Source organism: Callorhinus ursinus, unplaced genomic scaffold (assembly GCF_003265705.2).
Source record: "Callorhinus ursinus isolate GAN/ISIS: 27379988/994484 unplaced genomic scaffold, GSC_fseal_2.0 scaffold5, whole genome shotgun sequence".
Lineage (NCBI taxonomy): Eukaryota > Metazoa > Chordata > Mammalia > Carnivora > Otariidae > Callorhinus > Callorhinus ursinus.
This window is the reverse complement of record NW_027397067.1, coordinates 46889654-46911397: the sequence shown is the minus strand read 5'-3', so window position 1 is coordinate 46911397 and position 21744 is coordinate 46889654. Positions and strand designations below refer to the sequence as shown.

The window sequence follows — 21744 nt, the reverse complement described above, 5'->3', positions numbered from 1 at the left end:
AGGTCATCAAGGGAAAGTCTGAGTTTTGATGAGAAAAACAGGTTTCTAATCTGAGAGAAAGGGGCTGCACAGAGGTCCTGATTGACCAGCTTCCTTCCCACAGTATTAAGCCACAAAGAATTGATGTATTTTTCCAGTGACTAGAATACTTCTACCATCTAGGGTATCCATTTCCTATGTCAGAGTGCCCTGGAGGCTCAACTGTTAATTGGACTTATCAATTAGGAAGTTGCTTGTTCAAAATGGCTTTATGGCAAAGAGAAGTCTTTTGAGAGTTATTTAACCCAGGCTCTAGTGAAACCAGAGAGTGAGCCCTTTCTAATGACTGAGGTACTCAAACCCAACCTAGACAAACTCCACTCTTGTCAAACTCTTGTTCCCTGACAAAATTTTCTAGACTCCAAGCAGACCATTTTTACCTTTATTATTTACATTCATGATTTAGTGAGGTCCACCAAACTGTACCCTCATCTGCCTCCACCAGAAATATAGGTAAGAGCCCCTGGATAATCTTAAAAATTATGTTTTGGTTTGGATAGTTTTAATTTTTTTAAATTTTATTTTATTATGTTAATCACCATACATCATTAGTTTTTGATGTAGTGTTCCATGATTCATTGTTTCCGTATAACACCCAGTGCTCCATTCAATATATGCCCTCTTTAATACCCATCACCGGGCTAACCCATCCCCCCACTCCCTCCCCTCAAGAACCCCCAGTTTGTTTCTCAGAGTCCATAGTCTCTCATGGTTCATCTCCCCCTCCCATTCCCCCCCCTCATTTTTCCCTTCCTATTTTTTTTTTAACATATATTATTTATTTCAGAGGTACAAGTTTGTGAGTCATCAGTCTTACACAATTCACAGCGCTCACCATAGCACATACCCTCCCCAATGTCTATCACCCAGCCACCCCATCCCTCCCACCCACCACCACTCCAGCAACCCTCAGTTTGTTTCCTGAGCTTAAGAATTCCTCATGTCAGTGAGATCATATGATACATGTCTTTCTCTGATTGACTTATTTCGCTTAGCATAGTTCCATTCACGTCATTGCAAATGGCAAGATTTTGGCTTTTTTGATGGATAGTTTTAATTCTTGCTGTAGTCTAATTTCCAAGTTATTGGAGTTGATCTCCCTTCACTCTCCTTTATTGAGTACACCTCTTCTTTTACCTCTGTTTTCTCATATTAGCTGTAACTTAATAAAAATATGAAAATGAAATCATTTTATTTCAAAGTATAATAATGGAATTTCCACTCTCTTATTTTTTAAAATATAGAATCTAATAGAATATTGTCACAGCCAGATAAAATGCTAGGATTGGATGTTGATTGTACTGATATTAATGCTGATATTTATGATTACCAGAGAGCTCATCATAAGCCTCTTGAGGACAGGAATTTTTTTCTGTCATTTATCTTCCTTACTTACAGTATTCTCCACTTGGTAGGCATTCAATAAATATATTGATGGATTGATATTTAACCAGAGTTCTAATAGAGTGGTGATTTATCACTTAGTAATAGACGTGTCTTCCTAATGCACAATCCAAAGTTTTGCTCTTTTGCCTAATAAAGCTGATGAGGCAGTATGTTTTTCAAAAATATTACCTTTTTCCTACCAAGATGGGGGCAAAATGGCACTTATGTGGGATTCTGCTGGTTTAAATTTTAATTAAATGACAATAAAGCACCCAGTCCACACCTGGCAATGTATCTGGCATGCATTAAAGTTTATTGAATTAAAGAATGAACTGGGCAATCATTTAGCTTGAGACTGTTCCCTTAACAGTAAAATAAAATTATTATTACGTGCTCCACCACCCACACAAAATAGCTGTAGGGAACGAATGATAGGATGTTTATGAAAGTGTTTAAAAACTGTAAAGCACATTACTATTTTAAAGTGGGGATTTGTATGTTGACTTAATGTCATTCCGATAAACTGGTTATTTTTTTAACGGCCATCAATTTACTAAATTTAGAATTTCTATTGAAGTCCACACTAATGTATAAAATTGTTTTAAACATTTGTAGTACTGCACTGAATCTAATTTTGCCTGCTTGCAGTTCTGTGGTGCTATGTACGACTGTGAGACTCATACTTTAAAAGAAAAACATTTTTTGAGTCCTGTTTTCTACCTCAAAGAACTCTCAAGTAGAAATAGCACGAATCAAAGATTGCAACCTAGCAGCTTAAGTTAACAGTGATCACGATACTTTAAAATGGGAAGCGGACAAAGACCCCGAAACAGCTTTCCCAAATTAGTCACTTTGACTAACGACAGCGTCCGGTGGAGACCGAGGAGAGTGCAGGGCTCGGAAACGAGCGGACGAGAAGCACACCTTCCCCTCCCCCCTTCTATTGGAAGCACCGCGGGGCGGCTACCGGGGTCCAGCCCCAGGACGGTTGGGGGTCTCCGAGCGGGCGGCCAGGACCTGCGGCCAGTTGGGGTCAGCGAGCGCCGCGGCCGTTGGGGACTCCAGCTCCCAGCAGGCACCGCTTCTGCGGCCGACGCGCGTGGCGGCGCTGCCCGCTGGGAGTCGTAGTGCGGTCCGGGTAGGAGAAAAGGGAGCCAACCCCGGTTCCTTTCACGCACATTTCGGAAACTGGGCCTGGAAGGGATCACACCAGCCTACCGGTGGCCGGGGCGGCGAGTAGAGCAGGGCTGGCCGAGGCGGAAAGAGGCCCGGGCGGCCGTGCACGTGGGGGGTGGTTAGCGCGGAGGAACCCGGAAGCCCCGCGCACCGCCCACCGCCGCAGTGACGGGTTAACGCTTCTCCGGGGGTGGGGGGGGCGGGGTGTGTGGAAGGAGAGGCCGTCCCACCCGACTCCTCTGAGATCCACCCTCGAGCCAGCCCTCCCCTCCCCCACGAGCCCAATGCAGCGCAGGCCCCGCCCCCGGCCGCGGCGCGTGCGCAGAAGCCCCGCCCCTCCGCCCCAGCCCCACCCCCACACCCGCAGCAGCCGCGGCCGCCACCTCTCCCTTCCTCTCTGCTCTTTCCTCCTCCTGTTTTCTCTTCCCTCCTCCCCCTCGCCTCCTTTTCTCCTCCTCCTCCGGCGCTGACGCTCGCGTAGGGCCCTGGCGTCAGACGCGCGGGGGCGGGGCGAGTGCGGCGGGGGGTATAAGTAGAGGGTGCAGGAGGCGGTGCTTCCCCTTCTCCCCGGCGGTTAGTGCTGAGAGTGCGGAGTGTGTGCTCCGGGCTCGGAACACACATTTATTATTAAAAAAATCCAAAAAAAATCTAAAAAAATCTTTTAAAAAACCCAAAAAAAATTTACAAAAAATCCGCGTCTCCCCCGCCGGAGACTTTTATTTTTTTTTCTTCCTCTTTTATAAAATAACCCGGTGAAGCAGCCGAGACCGACCGACCCGCCCGCCCGCGGCCCCGCAGCAGCTCCAAGAAGGAACCAAGAGACCGAGGCCTTCCCGCTGCCCGGACCCGACACCGCCACCCTCGTTTCCCAGCCGGCAGCCAACAGCCAGCAGCTAGCGGCAGCCGATCGACCCCGTTCTGCGGCCGTTGAGTAGTTTTCGATTCCGGTTGATTTTTGTCCCTCTGCGCTTGCCCCCGCTCCCCTCCCCCCGGCTCCGGCCCCCGGCCCCAGCACTCGCTCTCCTCCTCTCACGGAAAGGTCGCGGCCTGTGGCCCTGCGGGCAGCCGTGCCGAGATGAACCCCAGCGCCCCCAGCTATCCCATGGCCTCGCTCTACGTGGGGGACCTACACCCCGACGTGACCGAGGCGATGCTCTACGAGAAGTTCAGCCCGGCCGGGCCCATCCTCTCCATCCGGGTCTGCAGGGACATGATCACCCGCCGCTCCTTGGGCTACGCGTATGTGAACTTCCAGCAGCCGGCGGACGGTGAGAGCCGGGCCCGGCGGGCGGGAGGGCAGGCGGCCATGAGGCGCAGGCGGCGGCGGGCGGGCTAGGCCGGCGGGCCCGGGGGAGGGGGCGGGAGGGCATGTCACCCCCTCAGGGCCGGCGGGGAGAGGCTCAGGCCCCGGGACCCCTGCTCCTCGTGCCCGCGGGGACCCGCGCTGCCGGCAGCGGCACGCCTGGCCACTTCCTCCTTTGCGACCATTTTCTCGGCCTCAGCCGCTCTCAAACTTTAGGGTGATGACGCGCCGGGAGGGTGGGTGAGATTGGGTTCTTACACCGCGCTCCCGCCAGTAGCCGCGGGATTCTGGGGCGTCGGGAGCCGAGCCCCTTTCTCTGGTAAAGGTGGAGGCGCTCCCACCACCCCGGGCTCTTGCCGGCGCCCCAGGACGCGGAGGAAGTGCGATTCGGTGCTCGAAAAATACCACGTGTTGAACCCTGTAACCTCACAGGCCCGAGGCCTGTTTCTGCTACTGGCCCAATCGCCTGGGGGAGCCACAGGGCCTTAGAATAAAGTTAATTTCGTGATGTGGTGGTCCTCAGGTTTCTGATTGCATTCTTAATAACTTGTCAGTAACCGATGGCTCTAGAAATGTAAATCACCAGTGAGACGCGCATTTGGGGTTTTCCCCGAGTTCAGGCGTTTCTCACCAATACTAACAGCAGGGTGGTGGGAGCAGAGGATGCGGAGGATGACCCTTTTGAAATACACTGTTTTCTCAGGCAGTGTAGATTATTTCAGTTTTTTTTTTTTCCCAAATTAGATTCGTAATACTGGTAATTCAGAATATTTTTTTCCCTTCTGAAATAGTTCTGTGCTTTTGAGAGGTTTTCCTTAAAAAAAAAAAAAGTATTCACCAATTTTGGCTGCAAACTTCGAGTGTAGTGTGGACTGGACCATTATACTTAATGGCATTCAAGTAGTAAAGGTTTCTTTAATTTTTAAAGTGGTCGAGAATATCCGTACATCATGGGGAATTGAACAAAATAACAGTAAGTTTGAAATTCATGGAGGAAAAAAATGTGGCTAACCTTATCTTTTTATTTTGAAGTTAAACAGTTCACAAAAAAGCAAAATTTGGCAAACAGATATGTGGCATGATGAGTTGCCAGGATTTTCTTTTATATTTGGATCAGTTGACTACCGAAGGTCAGATTCACTCAATTTTATGGCCCAATTTTGCTTTTTTCCCCAAGCTGCTTGAGTACATGTCAACATAGAATATAAGGAATCTAGTTTTAAATTTTTAATTAAGTTCACTCAAACTTAATTCTAGTTCACTAGAACTGAAGTTACTTAATGATAGCTTTTCACTAGGTAAAGTTAATACCGAGATTTGGGGTAGGCATACTACTGTTGATTGACACAGAGCTAGAAGTTGTAAAACTGCACTGCAGGTTTCCTGCCCTTTTGCTCTGTAAGCAGTGGCTCCAAATGTCACTCCGTATTTTTTCCCAACTCTGGACGAGATTTACCACTGAATGAGAGATAAAGATTAGGGAAGATAACTTTGGGACAGGTAATCATAATCTGAAGTTGACAGAAAACTTGAACAAATCCTAAAGACCATAAAATGTAACTTTTGGAAGTGGCTGTTAATTCTTTCCAAGAAAGCTTAACAATTTTAAAACAAAACCCAATTTTTAAAATTTCTTGTGATTTGAAAAGTTGAACTTCGGGTTACCATGGTTACAGTACACTGTATGTATTCTCAGTCTATACCAGTAGACCAGTTCTGTAACTGCTCAAAAGAAGATAGCATTTTTTTCATATTAGATTTGTTTGGTTTCTATATGTACAAATTACCGTCTTTCCAAATACTTTTTTCAGTGGTTTTCTCTTTACCTATTTACTGCAATATTGATGGACTCGTAGAATAGCTCCTGAAAGTGACCAGTTTCCAATTTAACAGGAAAGAGGTGACTCATTCAAAAGACGCTCAGGCAAAGTCAGCTAAAAAACTAGGGGAGCTGAGTAGGTGTGGTCAATTGATAATGAGCTGACAGCTGATTGTCACTATCTTCTAGAAACTGGAGCTTTCATTTATAAAAAGAAGTGGCCGGAAAATTTGTCCTCTCAATAACTTTACAGTTACATTGGCATGGAATTTGTGGAAATTGGCGTTCCAGGACTTCAAATGGACTATGCTTTTTCCCTCTTAGTACTAATGTTTTTTACTTAAGAATGTATTTTTCCATGGGAAGTCTCTATTTAATAAGTGCTTCATGGTAGAGATGCACATAATTCAATCCTTCATAGACTCTGAAATCGTAGGGTAGATTTTGAAATTTTCTAGCACTGTCCAGAAATAATTGATTAAATGATCAGTTCTTAAATCAATGACTGAACATAAAATTGGTTTTATATGTCAAGAAAGCTTTAATGAGTGAATTGTGAATATTGTAGACCTGGTACTGCAGAATTTCTGTATTCATAATACAGCTAAGTATGCCCAACCTCACATTAAGTTTTTGAGGGCCTGATTAAAATCTTGATCCGAATGGATATAACTTTTTTTTTTTTTACATAGTAATAGGAAGTTGTGCCATGAGTCACTGAAATCACCCAGCTCCCAAAATCCAGGGACTTTTATCTATTTATTTTTAAATGGACTAATTTTTGTAGAATATTGGCTGTGGTAAGCAATAAAAAGATCGATTTTGACAAGTAATAAGGGAAGAAGTTAAAATGCTTAAAATCTAAAAGCTCTTAAGTCTGGATAATTTACAATTACTTAATGTCTTTTATATTGCTCATTAAGCAAATTGTATGGGGGGGGGTATCTTGATTTTATGTTGACTAGGAACCAAAAGGGGATTTTAAATTTATGATAGTTAAAGGAAAAGATGATTTATTGGTGATATGTCATCTGTTAACATGGGAAATTTGAGATTTCTGGTAATTGTTGTCTTTTTTAGCATTATACAATTTAAATCTAGACTAGTGTGAGGTAAGGTCCAGCAATCTTGAAATTTAAAGAGGTAGAGGGACTGTATGCCCAACCACTTTCCCCATAATAATTTATATAATTTTTAGTGGCCTATAAATGTTTTGAAGTAATACTCTGAACATGTCTTCCTTGCAGCGGAGCGTGCTTTGGACACCATGAATTTTGATGTTATAAAGGGCAAGCCAGTACGCATCATGTGGTCTCAGCGTGATCCATCACTTCGCAAAAGTGGAGTGGGCAACATATTCATTAAAAATTTGGACAAATCCATTGATAATAAAGCACTGTATGATACATTTTCTGCTTTTGGTAACATCCTTTCATGTAAGGTAAGCAAAAATGTGACAGGTAAACATTTATAGTGTTTTACCTTCTTGTAGTTTATTCCTTAAAAGATCAACCATGCTGTGTGTTTAATGGGTAGTTTTATTTCCCAAATACCTAGGCTAGGAGGCTGACAAGTTCTCTCTGGACACTGGAAAAAATGCTAAATCAATAGCTAGTAATGAAAAATTGGTATCCGTTTTTCCCTAGGTGGTTTGTGATGAAAATGGTTCCAAAGGTTATGGATTTGTACATTTTGAGACACAGGAAGCAGCTGAAAGAGCTATTGAAAAAATGAATGGGATGCTTCTAAATGATCGCAAAGTGTAAGTATAAATAGTTAATCATATTTCAAATCTGTTTTTAATAGTCCGAATCAGTTCATTTTACAAGTTAATATATTTGTGCTCTTAAAGAGATTCAGCTGGAGTGAAAATAATAAACCACATCTTGGTAGATTTTATCACATCTTGGTAGATTTTATCATTGTGTTTTCTCCTTGTTTGTTGTAACATACGAATAACAGTGAATTAATACAATTGGTCAACATTCAAGTCAAAAAGAAAAAGAAGATAAGTATACTGAGATACAAAGTTTTTTCAGAATAAGTGCATAGTTGAAAAACTAGGAATCTAGACAGAAACTTAATCATAATTCCTGATGTAGTCATTGACCCATTTTACATTTGAGGAAACTGAGGCTAAATGTATTTACATGCTGGTTCAGCAGATGGGCTGGGATACAAACCCAGTGGTCTAAATTCAGAATCTAAGTTGGCTCTTTTCTTGGCCATAGTACTATATTTTATTTATTTTAAAGATTTTCCTTATTTTTTTTGTCAGAGAGAGAGAGCAGAAGCAGGGGGAGCGGCAGGCAGAGCAGGTAGAGGGAGAAGCAGGCTTTCTGCCAAGCAAGGAGCCCGATGTGGGACTCAATCCCCGAACCCTGGGATCATGACCTGAGCGGAAGGCAGACGCTTAACCAACTGAGCCACCCAGGCATCCCACTACTACAGTTTATTGAAGGAGTTGTTGTTGGTTTTACCTTTTCACCTTCCTTCACCCATTTAAAAGTAAAGTAGAATTAAACCAGAAATCTTCCATCATTAACCTATCTTGAGATAAACTTTTTTTGAAAGTTGCAAACTTTTTATATAATGGCACTGATAAAACCTCTGAGACTATTTCTGCTGCAGGTTATAAAATTAAGAATTTATGAGCCCAAAGAAATCTCAAACTTTTATCATTAGTGCCAGTGGATTTTGTTTAATTATCTGGACAAATTCAGCTATAAGGTCATCTTATAAATCATTGGAGTTGGGATTGGTTGTTCTAACAACTCCACTGCATCACTCTTAAGGTGTGGTTCTTATAAATCACTTCATTAAGTGCTGTGGTCAATCTGTACATGAAGGGATCATTATGCACATAGTGTTACCTATTTGAATTTATGTCACTGCATGATTAAGGAAAGACTTTGTAATGTGTAAAGAACCCAGATGAGTGTAAGAAATCAGCAGTTCCTCAATGTGAGCAATGTTTACAAATGCTAATTGTTAGAAGTAGTACATCCTTTTTTTTTTTTTTTTTTGAAATAGTACATCTTTAAATGAGAGAAATATTTAGCATCGTTAGTATTACAAGATGAAAATATCTTACAGTTTGTCTATCAACATGTTTGGGGGGCGGGGGAAGAAGGTCCAGCATTGGTGGGGGTCTAGATTATTAAAGACTTAACTTACTGTATAAAATAGTATAACCCTTTTGGAAACAGTTTGTATATATAAAGTTAAGGTCATTTCTATGCCTTTTGAACTATCATGATTTCTGCAACTCTATTGTAAGAACATATAACAGAAAGGCTCCTTAAGTTCCAGCATTATGAACAAAAGCATAAAGTTGTGATATCCACAATGGAATAGTATGTTCCTATTGATAACGTTTGTAAAGCTAATAGCATGGAGAAGCACCACAGTATGGGTGGGGTGGGGAAGGTTAAAGAATAAAATCACAGGTATCTGCATTAAAACAAAAAGACTTAGGGAAAGTCGGTCATGATTTGGGTGGTATCATGGAAGATGGTTTTTTACATTATTGTCTATTACAATATCCTTTAGTGACATGTACTACTTTTATGTTAGGGGAAAACTAAATTTTTAAAACATTTAGTTGATAATGCTGCAAAGAAAATTTGCCAAGCTGTTATGTGTTAGAGTACAGAATTCAGAAGTTTAAATTTCTATTTTAGGAGATCACAAACGATGTGCAAGGGCCACTTTGAAATAGCAACGATGAAAGCTTTTATGTCTTTTCCTTGGCATGGTTCGTGTGTTACTCCCACTCATTTATATTGATAGGCATGATCTCTAACCCTGGGTTAGCTAGAAGGAAGGGAGGGAAGTGTGTATGAAGAAAAATGCTTCTTTTTTTCTTGTAGTTAAGAGGTTTGTTCTTATTTTATGCTTCCCTTTTTTCACTTCAGGCACTTGTTTTTACTGGGCTCTTTATTCGAGATTCTGAAATTATCAGTAACAATTACAAAATCAACCATCAGGCTTAATTAATCTGAACTTAATAAAATAGAACCTAATTTTATAGTCCTTACATATTTTATTAGATTTGTTGGACGATTTAAGTCTCGTAAAGAACGAGAAGCAGAACTCGGAGCTAGGGCAAAAGAGTTCACCAATGTTTACATCAAGAATTTTGGAGAAGATATGGATGATGAGCGCCTTAAGGATCTCTTTGGCAAGTTTGGTAATGTGTCTGAATTAAATTTTTACACTCAAAAGTTCTGAGTAATTGCTCAACATTAGTTTTGGCTAATACTTTATACTAAAGTGAATGAAATGAAACTTAACACGGTATTTAAAAATAATTGTCATTATCTGGATTAAACTACCAATAGTCCATTATACTACAAAGTAGTATATAAATAAAGGTTAATAGTGTTGTATTAGCACAGTAAGGTGTGACTGCCTAATTGGAACAGATTTTAAAAGGTTATGCTACAGTAAGAAATTGTGCTGGATTTATGCACTTACAGATCCCATCCCATCAGAGGCATGCACATGACACAGCCAACTTGGGTTGGAATGCAGTCTTTAGTTATGGGACAGGAAAGCTGGCCAGCTTTAGGGTATTTGGCCAGTCTTAAAAGCCTCATGTTTGAGCAATTTGAAACAATGACATTCAAAGACAAAGCCAGAGATCCTGATTCCCGTGATATCTCCTTGGGATGGCCTTCTGAATCCATGGGATCTTAATTTGTTCCTTGCATTTCAAATTAACTTAATTAAATTTTAAATCAGTGAAGTGTAACCAGCCTCACTTTAGATAGCTGTAACTGATGAGAAGATGAACTTTAAATTGAACGCTTTTGCAGGTGATTTGCTTTTCCCTTATCATTTGTTGAACTTATTAAATAGGTGGTTTTTTTTTTTGAGCACCTCAAATGATACAGAATTAGGAAATCTAATACCTTATTGCCGATCTAGCATGCCACATTGAACCCTCTATTCCTTTAGCAAAAAACTTGTCCTTTCACAGAAAGATAAATTGTGTCTTGCATCTTACTCCAAACTCTCTTTAGTGACTGGTTTTTGTATATTTCATCTGTCTTTTTTAATTAGAAGCTGTTTCTAAAGATGAATATTATTAATGATCCCAAATGAGTAATGCTATGTGAGGTGACCACCAGTATGTAAATTTGTCAGATATTTTTTTGGCTATTTCTCATAGAGATTGGAAGTACAGCTTTAGGACCAGAGGTACATTCAAAAGAAACAATCTACCTATGCCCATACATCTTTCATATTCTCTGTAATCAAATGTGCTTTTTAACCTTTTCTGGCCCCACCTACCTGAGATAATACCCACCTCAGTTAAGTGTCTTTTTCACTTGGGAGGATTGGGGCATGTGTCTTCAAATATGTGCTACTTCCTCCAAGTAATACTTTGTTTTGCCAAGGGTCAAACCCTGTATTCCCTCCACTCTGAATTGAAAGTCAAATGGGCCAAGGGTTAAGAAAATCTTATTTCTTAATTCTGATGTCAAAAAATTAAATTGTTGGCTAAAAACAAATCTGTTTTGAACTAAGAATAAAATTTCATCCTTCACAATTGTCTAAAACATGTACCTCTTGAGAAGTGGTTCAGGGAATAGCGTACTTAGCTTCTTAGAAATACAAGGTCTTTGAGGGGACTATTTTTTAATTTTTATTTTTTTCATGGCTTTGTTTTTGTTTGTCGAAATTTAAAATGTATAAACTAAATGTTGTGTGGAATACCTTTGAATCATTTAAAAAATTTTTTTAGGACCTGCCTTAAGTGTGAAAGTAATGACTGATGAAAGTGGAAAATCCAAAGGTTTTGGATTTGTAAGCTTCGAAAGGCATGAAGATGCACAGAAAGTAAGACTCAAATATACTAACTAAAGATAGTGTGAATTTCCTGTATTTTATAATAAGGGAGATAGGTTTCTTTGCTGTTATACTGAAATGTACATGCCTTACATTGGCTATCTTACACGTATTCTTTTGAATTACTTGCATTTTATGTATTAGTTTTGGGGGTATAAATTGGGAATTTATATTCCCAAAACATTGAAGCTGAGTTTTTATGAAGGGTCCATTTTTAGCTTTCATAACCTAACACATTTTCTTGATTGTTAAAGAAATGAATTTCTCTATTGCAAATTAGTAATTAAAATTTCTCTGATTTCTGTAAGGCTGTGGATGAGATGAATGGAAAGGAGCTCAATGGAAAACAAATTTACGTTGGTCGAGCTCAGAAAAAAGTGGAACGGCAGACGGAACTTAAGCGCAAATTCGAACAGATGAAGCAAGATAGGATCACCAGATACCAGGTTCATTTTTAATTGACAAGCAAAGTAAGACAGGGATGAGGAAACCTATTTTACGTTCATTTCAGTTACTGCCAGGTAACTGGAGGGTTTGTGAGGGAGAAAGGAGAAGAAACATGGGATAAAAATACTAGGAACTGTGCTTAAGTACCACTGTGGTTTTCTTTTTCTACAGTTTCCTTTTCATTTTTTTAGGGTGTTAACCTTTATGTGAAAAATCTTGATGATGGTATTGATGATGAACGTCTCCGGAAAGAGTTTTCTCCTTTTGGTACAATCACTAGTGCAAAGGTAAAGCATATGGTATTTTAAGATTTGGGGAAAATCCATGCCCATTGATAATGCATATGTAAATTTCACATTAATATGCCAGAGTATTTTTCTTATTTTGTAAAATGAATAGTCACATAGGTGTTTTTTTTTTTTTTTCCTTTTTTGGAAATCAGGTTTTTGCCTCATTGTTCACAGACATTCAGATTTGAAGTAGATGTTGTAGCCTTGATGGTTTATTTTTTGCAGGGGATGAGTTCTGAATTCTTCCTGAGGAAGGCTGCATTCATTGACCATAGTTAGTGATTGATCCTCACATAATATGCATTGTCTACTCTTTTCAGCTATTTTCTTGGTTAAAAGTGGCAACTTATTAGGGAACTATAATTGTTACCGGGCAAATTTATATTCACTTACACAATTCATTCTGGGGAATCAAACTTCAAGTGCCCTAGCAGTAAAGATAGATTTTCTTTCACTTGGAATCAGAAATGAAGAATTACAGCAGTACAATTCTATTCTGAATTCTGGGAATTTGATTTAAGAACCTCTGTTCCAGGTGTTTTTTTCTGATGTCCATGGTCCAAGAATTGCTCTGTATGTAAAGCTTTGTGCATATGTATTTTGGGATACGGGAGGAGTGTCTAAAACTTTAGTCAGATTCTCAAGAGTACAGGAAAAATTAAAATTCAGTGCTCTGGAAAGACCTCGTGGCTGAGCTTCCTACTCATCTTTTCCTGGCTACTTCATTGATCAAGGAAGCTTCTGTGATAGGAAATGTTAGGGGCATGCTAGATAAATAGAAATAAAAATGAAGAGATGGGGTTACCTTGTGTTTTAGCCTATGCTTTGAGTACTTGGACTATGCTAGAATTTACTCCTGGGTGTCTTTACCCTTAGTGTGTTTCCTGAAAGTTGTTGAAGTTGAATATTATGCATCAGTTTTTAAAGTCCTTTGTGGATCATAGTATCACTCCTTGGTGGTAAGGATGTGAAAATTTGGCAAGAGTTTATTCTGGAGGAAGAGGTCCTGTGTTAATAATGCTTGCTGAGAAAAAATATCAAAGCAGAAAGGTAAAAAGTGAAAGGTGATTTCCTCCTCCATCTCCCATTTGGGTGTCCTTCTCCAAATGCTTATTGTAGTTGTATAAACAATTTTTAGAAGACCAGAATCGTACTATACAGATTCTGTGACTTGCAGTTTTACTTAACAGTAGGTCTAGATACATACATTCGTTTCAGGCTTTTTTTTTTTTTTTTTTTTTTTGCTAAAGGCTGAGTATTCATTGTATGGATATACCATAACTTATTTTACTGTAACCTGTATTGATAAACATTTGGGTTGCTTTGTGTGTTTCCACTGTTAGACCCACCATTCTAATAAACATATATCTTTGCAAAAATGCCAGTTTTTCTAAAGTTCTAGAATTAAAATAGCTGGTTAGTGGGTATATTTAAAAATGATACAACCAAATTGTCCCAAAAGGCTGGACAAATTCTTGCTAGTCTTGTCAATTTAGTAGAAAGTGGTATACATCTTCTCCAGTGGTGACCTGCCTTTCATATGTAGACTAGTTTTGCTTGTTTGCATATTTTTATATTAGATAGGTTGTCTTTTTATTGATTGGAGAGACTTTTATGTCAGTCCTTTTGTTTATATTGCAGATATTCTCTCCCGGTCTTTAACTTAGGGCTTTGGGGGTTTTTTGTCATCTTTCCCCATATTTTTGCATTTTATGTTCAGATTCAGAATCTGTTTGACAGTTTGATTTTTCAGTGTGATTATGAATAAGAAATGTGACTTAATTCTTCTCGGTTGTCTCAACGTATTGTGTACTGTATAATGTAAAGTCCATTTTTTCTGTGTTATTTTAAAATGTTAACTTTAACACTAAATTCCCACAACTGCATGGGTGGATATGTTTTAGGGTCTAGTTTTAGGTACAATTGACATATTCAGGTGTATAACATAATGAGGTTTGTGTTGTATATGTTGTGAAATGATCATAATCCATCACTATACATAGTTAACAGAATTGCATTCCCAGGATTTAATTTATAGCTGGGAGTTTGTACTTTTAAAACCTCTTCATTGATTTCCCCTGCTCACCTCTCTCTGCCTCCAGCAACCATGAGCTGAGTTTTCTTTTTGTTTTTTGGTTGGTTTTTGGTGTTTTGTTTTGACTTAAGTGAGGTCATTGGACTGTTTCCTGTATGTCCTGTGCTACCATATACCGTTGAATGTAGTTGTAGAACATGCTTATGTATGTATATTGCAGGGCTAGTGAGGAGTTCTTTGCATCTCCTCATTGCTCCTTTAGAAGATCTTTTCAGTATTTGAAAGCTTCCTCCGGGCCGGTATTTATGGCCCTTTTGGTCTTGAATATGAAATTTTTATTTTGAAATTTGGATGTTCTAAGATTCAGCTGCTCCCCCTTCCCTACCAAAGAATAGTAAAGCACCTTGTCAACTTGAATTGCTAAAATTCTAGTAGGGGTCTTGGTTGTATCATTGAGATTACTTAAACCTTAATATTCTGTTGACAATCTAAAATCTTAGTACATTTGCTGTCTTGTGTCTACCTCTTTACTTTCTCTTGCTTGGCTGAGATGCATGTGTGTAGCTTGCGCTTAATATTTAGGTATTAAGGAAAAATTGTGGAAAAAGAAAGCATTAACAGTGTTTACTTATTTGAGTCAGTAGCTGTAATTGTAATAGTAATGCTCTCAGAACCTCATTCTGTCATTGAATTAACTTTTTTTTTTTTTGTCTTTTAATAGGTTATGATGGAGGGTGGTCGCAGCAAAGGGTTTGGTTTTGTATGTTTCTCCTCTCCAGAAGAAGCCACAAAAGCAGTTACAGAAATGAATGGTAGAATTGTGGCCACCAAGCCATTGTATGTAGCTTTAGCTCAGCGCAAAGAAGAGCGCCAGGCTCACCTCACTAACCAGTATATGCAGAGAATGGCAAGTGTAAGAGCTGTGCCCAATCCTGTAATCAACCCCTACCAGCCAGCACCTCCTTCAGGTTACTTCATGGCAGCTATCCCACAGGTACGTTTCAGAAGAGAATAAAAACCTTATACAGATTTTCATTTGGTCATTTTTAGTGTCTGTGCCCTACATAAAGGCCTAAGATTGGAACATGTGAATTGTGATTAAACTTGAAAAAATGCTTTGAGTGTAAGGACTTGCTGAATGTTCTCAGAGTATATAGCTAGCTGCAGTATTGCTTTTTTTCTTTACATGATACGTCTGTTTGCTTTCTGCAGACTCAGAACCGTGCTGCATACTATCCTCCTAGCCAAATTGCTCAACTAAGACCAAGTCCTCGCTGGACTGCTCAGGGTGCCAGACCTCATCGTAAGCCTTTTGTTTTTAATTAAGGTTGTGAATTATTTGGACTAAAAATATGTGAGATCGATTAGTGTTATATCTCAACATTATATTGACTGTTGCTTTTCATAATTTAGGCTTATGGGTGTTCATTTTGGGGATCCTAGTATTTTTTTCTTTATTATGTTAATCACCATACATTACATCATTAGTTTTTGATGTAGTGTTCTATGATTCATTGTTTGCATATAACATCCAGTGCTCCATGCAGAACATGCCCTCTTTAATACCCATCACCAAGCTAACCCACCCCCCTCCCCTCGAGACCCCTCAGTTTGTTTCTCAGAGTCCGTAGTCTCTCATGCTTTGTCTCCCCCTCTGATTCCCCCCCTTCATTTTTCCCTTCCTGCTATCTTTTTTTTCTAACATATAATGTATTATTTATTTCAGAGGTACAGGTCTGTGATTCAACAGTCTTAACACAATTCACAGCGCTCACCATAGCACATACCCTCCCCAGTGTCTATCACCCAGCCATCTCATCCCTCCCACCGGGATCCTAGTATTTTTTAAGAAGAATCCTAAAATGCCTCACCCTTCCTATCTTATTGAGACAGTAATTTCCATGCTGGTTTGATTTTCTTTTATAAGTTTGGGAATGGATCCAACTCTTAATTTCATATTTGGTTAGACAGTCGTTTTAAAAAATCTTGCTCCATGTGTGAGGATCAGAGTCCTGGCATTTTTAGCCTTGTCTTGTGGCCCAGTGCTCTGTTGCAGGAGCACTTGGAACCAGGTTTGTGTGTCATGTTCAGATAGTAAGCCCTTGTTCTTCTGAATGAATTATTTTTATGTATTCATTTTCTCTGATCTGGGAAGTCTGGGGAAATGGCAGGTGAGAGACTTCGCTTTTAAAACACGATATTTGCATTTAGTCACTCTTCGTTCTTTGTTCAAATCTCAGCTCTAACAAAGCATTGAACACTTCCAGTGCGTTTTTTCCCAGTTAATGTGTGTTCTTGTATCTCTAAATGTAGCATTCCAAAATATGCCCGGTGCTATCCGCCCAGCCGCTCCTAGACCACCATTTAGTACCATGAGACCAGCTTCTTCACAGGTTCCACGAGTCATGTCGACACAGCGTGTTGGTAAGTCTTAACGCTTTCTGTAAAAATTGATTTCCAGTTTGAAAAAGCAAGGTAAAAGTACAAAACCCCGTGTTTGTTTTTTAGCTAACACATCAACACAGACGATGGGGCCACGTCCTGCGGCGGCCGCTGCCGCGGCTGCACCTGCTGTCCGCACCGTTCCACAGTATAAGTACGCTGCGGGAGTCCGCAATCCTCAACAGCATCTTAATGCACAGCCACAGGTTACCATGCAGCAGGTAGGCCTTTAATTTCTGTATAAAGATGGCAGTCCTTGGTTGCAGTCAAAGAAGCTAAAGACAATTATGAGAGCTGAAGCTATCTAGAACATTTTGCTAATTGATTATCCCATTAATTGACCATACATAAAACTGTCTTATACTGTGGGAATAAGACAGGCATTGAGCATTCCTTACCCTGAATTATTTGTGTGCTTTGAGAACTTTTTTAAGCATAGTTGTAAGGAAGAAAGGGTGAAATATAGTTCGTGAAGCTTAGCTCACCCTCTTTTTTTGACCCCGAGACCAAAACTGTCATGAACATAATAGTAGAGCTCAAAAGAATACTCTGGGTAGAAAAGACTGCCTTGGTCTGTACTTCTGATGGACTCGGCTTCTCCTATTAATGTTTAGAGCGCAGTCTTCATCATTTAGTGATATTTTTTCTAGTGAGTATGTGCCATTACTTCTGGACTTAAAAGAATTTTTTTTAAAAATTTGAGGTGGGGAGAGGGAGGGAGCAAATCCCAAACAGTCTCCCTCCTGAGCACGGAACCTGACACAGGGCTCAATCTCACCACCCTGAGATCAGGTCCTGAGTTGAAATCAAGAGTTGGATGCCTGACTGAACCACCCAGACACCCTTACTTCTGTACTTTAAACTTACAAAAATTCCTATTTTTTTCTAGCCTGCTGTTCATGTACAAGGTCAGGAGCCTTTGACTGCTTCCATGTTGGCATCTGCCCCTCCTCAAGAGCAAAAGCAAATGTTGGGTAAGTGCCTTTGTCCCACCTAGTCAGTTACAGAGAGGCTAGAAAAGGGGGAAGATACTTAGCTATCATTTTTAGGTACAAAAGTAGGCCTAAGGTTGCAGGATTGGTCTGAATTGGCATATCTGCTAAACTTCTTAGTAGTGTTCCAGGCTTTTAATTAAATACTTCGCTTTTGATGACTAGGATAATAGAGCATTATTTGCCATGGATCCCACTACATTTTTGGAGGAGGGAATTTGAAGTAAATGGAAAAAAAAAAACGTCAAGCACAGAATTAATAACTTCATTGCCTTGTGGTAGATCTTAAGCGGTTTTTAACTATCAAAATGGTGGGTTTGGGGTTAGCATCTATTTGCATATACAAAAGTCAGGTTCTTCACCCTAGTTCTAATAATGGTTAATGGTGGATGCTTTTACACTTCCGACTGAAGGAATTGTGTATGTTTTTGTTCCTAGGTGAACGGCTCTTTCCTCTAATTCAAGCCATGCACCCTACTCTTGCTGGTAAAATCACTGGCATGTTGTTGGAGATTGATAATTCAGAACTTCTTCATATGCTTGAGTCTCCAGAGTCTCTCCGTTCTAAAGTAATTTAAATTTGTCATTTATCTAACAGCCTCATACTATGTATTCCAGGGCTTTTTGCAGAAGCTTGTATAAATCACGTACAGTTCTGAGTTTTATAAATTCTAATCACCACCACCCACGGTGCTGTTATCCCCATTTTGTAATATAGATGGGGAAACAAGTAATCGGGGGGTGAAAATGTGCCCTGTGTTCACACAGCTAGGCAAGGGCAGAGCTTGGTTTCACCTCCAGCGTCTGTGCTGTCGTGCTGCTTAGTGAGGAGAGAGATGTCTGCCATTGTCTCTCAACTTTGGGGGGAGTTTTGGTGAGAGGAAGAAGTGCAAGAGGGTTCATAATTCTGGAATAGTGGTGCAGTGGAACCCCAAAGGATATGGATACAGTTGAAATGGGTTTTTTTTTTTTTTTTTTGAAAGCAGTTCTTTCCACTTGCATGAGGAAAGGAGTTTAGTTTGCCTTTGTTGGACATTTATATGTTGTTGTGAATTTGGAATTCTTCCAGTTACCCCTTTTTAGAGCCAGTGTGTTGTTATAGGTTGATGAAGCTGTAGCCGTACTACAAGCCCACCAAGCTAAAGAGGCTGCCCAGAAAGCAGTGAACAGTGCCACTGGTGTTCCAACTGTTTAAAGTGAGTGTTCCTCCTGGGTTTATTGGTTTAAGCTTGTTTTTACCAGTTTGAGCATATTTTACAAAAAATTCATTTTACCATTAATTTATTGCTAACTTTTCAAAGAGAGGTAGAAATAGAAACTAAAAAAAATTTTACCTCTTAGCCTCATTTTGACTTGAATTTTGAAATCCAGGCACCTTCAAACGTTTTTATTGTAATTTCTATTAAATGGGCTTGGCTTTTTGGGTAGTTATTCGCCCAGGACTTTCATAGCTTATACCTTTCCTTGGGTTGCAATACTGACAGTTGCCCAGGGCCTGTACTCTTATTCTTCATTACTTCCAAGAAATGGGGTAACGTAGCTGTGTAGCCCAGACCAGAGACGGGGCAAAGCTTTTCTGTAAAGGACCAGATAGGAAATATTTTAGGATTTGTGGGCCATGTTGTCTATGTTGTAATTACTACAGTTTTAGTGTGAAAGAACTCATAGACATTACATAAATGAATAGTTGTGTCTATGTGCCGGTAGAACTTTACAAGAAACAGGCTGCAGACTGAATTTGGCCATGGGCTTTAAATTTGCTACTGACAAGTGCCAGCATTGGTCATCTTGTTTTGTTGTTGGTACTTGGCCATTTGCGTGCTATACACTTTAAATTTGCAGTGTTATGTTTGATACGTTTATATATTGTAGTACAATTGCCAGTGTAGTAATAACTAGCAGCTCTATCACTTTATGTAATGATTATTTTTAGCAGTTAGAATCATTAAATTCTAACCTCTTAGCGAGTTTGATTTACATTTTTTTTCTCCCTGCATTCACAGATTGATCAGGGACCACGAAAGGAAACTCGTGCTTCACCGAAGAAAAATATCTAAACATCGAAAAACTTAAACATTATGGAAAAAAAACATTGCAAAATATAAAATAAATAAAAAAAGGAAAGGAAACTTTGAACCTTATGTACCGAGCAAATGCCAGGTCTAGCAAACATAATGCTAGTCCTAGATTACTTATTGATTTAAAAACAAAAACAAAAAAAAATAGTAAAATATAAAAACAAATTAATGTTTTATAGACCCTGGGAAAAAGAATTTTCAGCAAAGTACAAAAATTTAAAGCATTCCTTTCTTTAATTTTGTAATTCTTTACTGTGGAATAGCTCAGAATGTCACTTCTGTTTTAAATAACAGAATTGATAACTGAGCAAGGAAACGTAATTTGGATTATAAAATTCTTGCTTTAATAAAAATTCCTTAAACAGTGCCCAGTGATGTTACGCTCTTTCATTTCTCTTTGTAATTGGTTTTGCACAAATAGGTGATAAGCTGGAATTGGCAGAACCTCTTCAATGAAAAAGGTGAATTTCAAGAGTATCAGTTTTATGGAAAAGGGGCACAAGAATGTCTCCAATTTGTCTTCTGAATTTAGATTTCCATGTGAATTCTTGAAACAAGGTATATCTGTATTTAACATTTTTTGAGATGATGCCAGTTTGATTATATTAAGGTTTCTAAGCTGGAAGTTAATTAGCTTAATCCCTCATTATATGGTGTGAAACAGTAATAGCACTGGCTCCTAAAGTTAGGATTAGTTTTAAGCCTCATTTTTTAAAAGGTCTTTAATTTGATAGGAAATGAAGTCACAATCATCAACTAATACCTTGTCCCCTAAAGTACTTGTGAAAAATCAGTTTTTGGGGTTCTACCTCTAGAAGATGGATTTAGAAAAAAATACCATTGGCAGTTAGAATACACTTTTCGCGAATGGTCTAGTTTTAATTTCTATTCCATTCTCCACATATGCTACTAGCAAAGTTAAGCTTTCTGAGTTGAACATCTGATTATCTAAGACTGTGCTAAAATTATTTCACACCAGCTCTTGAGGAGCAAATAGTGAATCCAAATCAAACCATGACTATGACAGTGTCCTTCTCTGCATGATGAAGCTTTTAATGCTTTTCATCTCAGCTGCTTCTCTTGAAACTCAAGACGTATGTGTTAACCCCCACATACCCCTTTGGCTTAACTACTACACCCAGTAGGCATTCTAATTCTTTATATTTTGTCTGACCATAGACTCACCCTCTAAGAGGCTGACAGAATACTTAAAACAGTTTCTCTTAGTCACCATGAAAGTTTTTTTTGATGCTTTAAGGCAGAAAAGTAAATACCATTTTTCAAATTTGAATACAGAATGGTTCAAGCTTTGAGACATTAAAGGAAGACACTTTGAGACACCTTAGAAGCTGTATCTGTAAAATTCCACACATTCCAAAATCTAAAGTAGCAGATACGATTTGCATAGACAGTAGTAGCTTGCTTTATACACTGTATAGTTGGGATTTCTTGTGTGAGAAGATCTATCATCCCCATCTGTTCTTGTAGCAAACTTTCCATGACTTGAGAGGAACTAACAAAAGTGTTAAGTAGACCTTTATGATCTGCTTGTAGGAACTAGGAAAAAAAATTACAGTTGGTCACTTGATCATACATTTGCAAATTCATCTACTCAGCAAAAATTACTTATAGCCCAAAAATCTGTTTACATGGCTTTACAGTCATTTGCCAACATGGCAGTGAAAATTTGAGTTGAAACACGTTCCCAGCTGAAGTCAAATAAGCCTGCTAACCTTTTTTCAGTTTTCATACCACAAACAAGTCTCCTTTTTGAGGTCTGTCTACTGCCATGTTCTTGGTATTTTTGTGCTGCTTGGTGATTGTGCTGTTTAAATTGCTCTGCTTAGGTGCTGTCTGGTGTCCCTAAGTTCAGGAAGGTAG

General features: G+C 39.3%; 1 protein-coding gene across 2 annotated transcripts; it reads left to right on the top strand.

Moving 5' to 3' along the window:
- Window positions 1-3141: 3141 nt before the first annotated feature.
- Window positions 3142-20230, top strand: PABPC1 (poly(A) binding protein cytoplasmic 1). Of its 2 annotated transcripts, none has more exons than XM_073893052.1 (15): window positions 3142-3869; window positions 6971-7164; window positions 7370-7485; window positions 9776-9906; window positions 11476-11570; window positions 11888-12025; window positions 12218-12313; window positions 15073-15345; window positions 15564-15654; window positions 16665-16775; window positions 16860-17014; window positions 17683-17767; window positions 18224-18354; window positions 18888-18981; window positions 19789-20230. In XM_073893052.1, the coding sequence occupies exons 1-14, from the start codon at window positions 3677-3679 to the stop codon at window positions 18978-18980; spliced, it is 1902 nt and encodes a 633-aa protein (XP_073749153.1). In that variant the 5' UTR covers window positions 3142-3676; the 3' UTR covers window position 18981; window positions 19789-20230. The 2 variants fall into 2 exon arrangements, with proteins under 2 accessions (XP_073749153.1, XP_025726703.1); XM_025870918.2 differs by having other exon boundaries at window positions 3148-3869; window positions 9776-9915.
- The last annotated feature ends 1514 nt before the right edge of the window (window positions 20231-21744 follow it).

What these genes read in the sequence shown, in the direction of transcription:
- PABPC1 (XM_025870918.2), top strand. Translation starts at nt 3,677, where the DNA reads ATGAACCCCAGCGCCCCCAGCTATCCCATGGCCTCGCTCTACGTGGGG. An exon ending in GTAACATCCTTTCATGTAAG is followed by an intron (nt 7,165 to 7,369) that starts GTAAGCAAAAAT and finishes GTTTTTCCCTAG; the next exon opens with GTGGTTTGTGATGAAAATGG. An exon ending in CACAGGTTACCATGCAGCAG is followed by an intron (nt 17,015 to 17,682) that starts GTAGGCCTTTAA and finishes ATTTTTTTCTAG; the next exon opens with CCTGCTGTTCATGTACAAGG.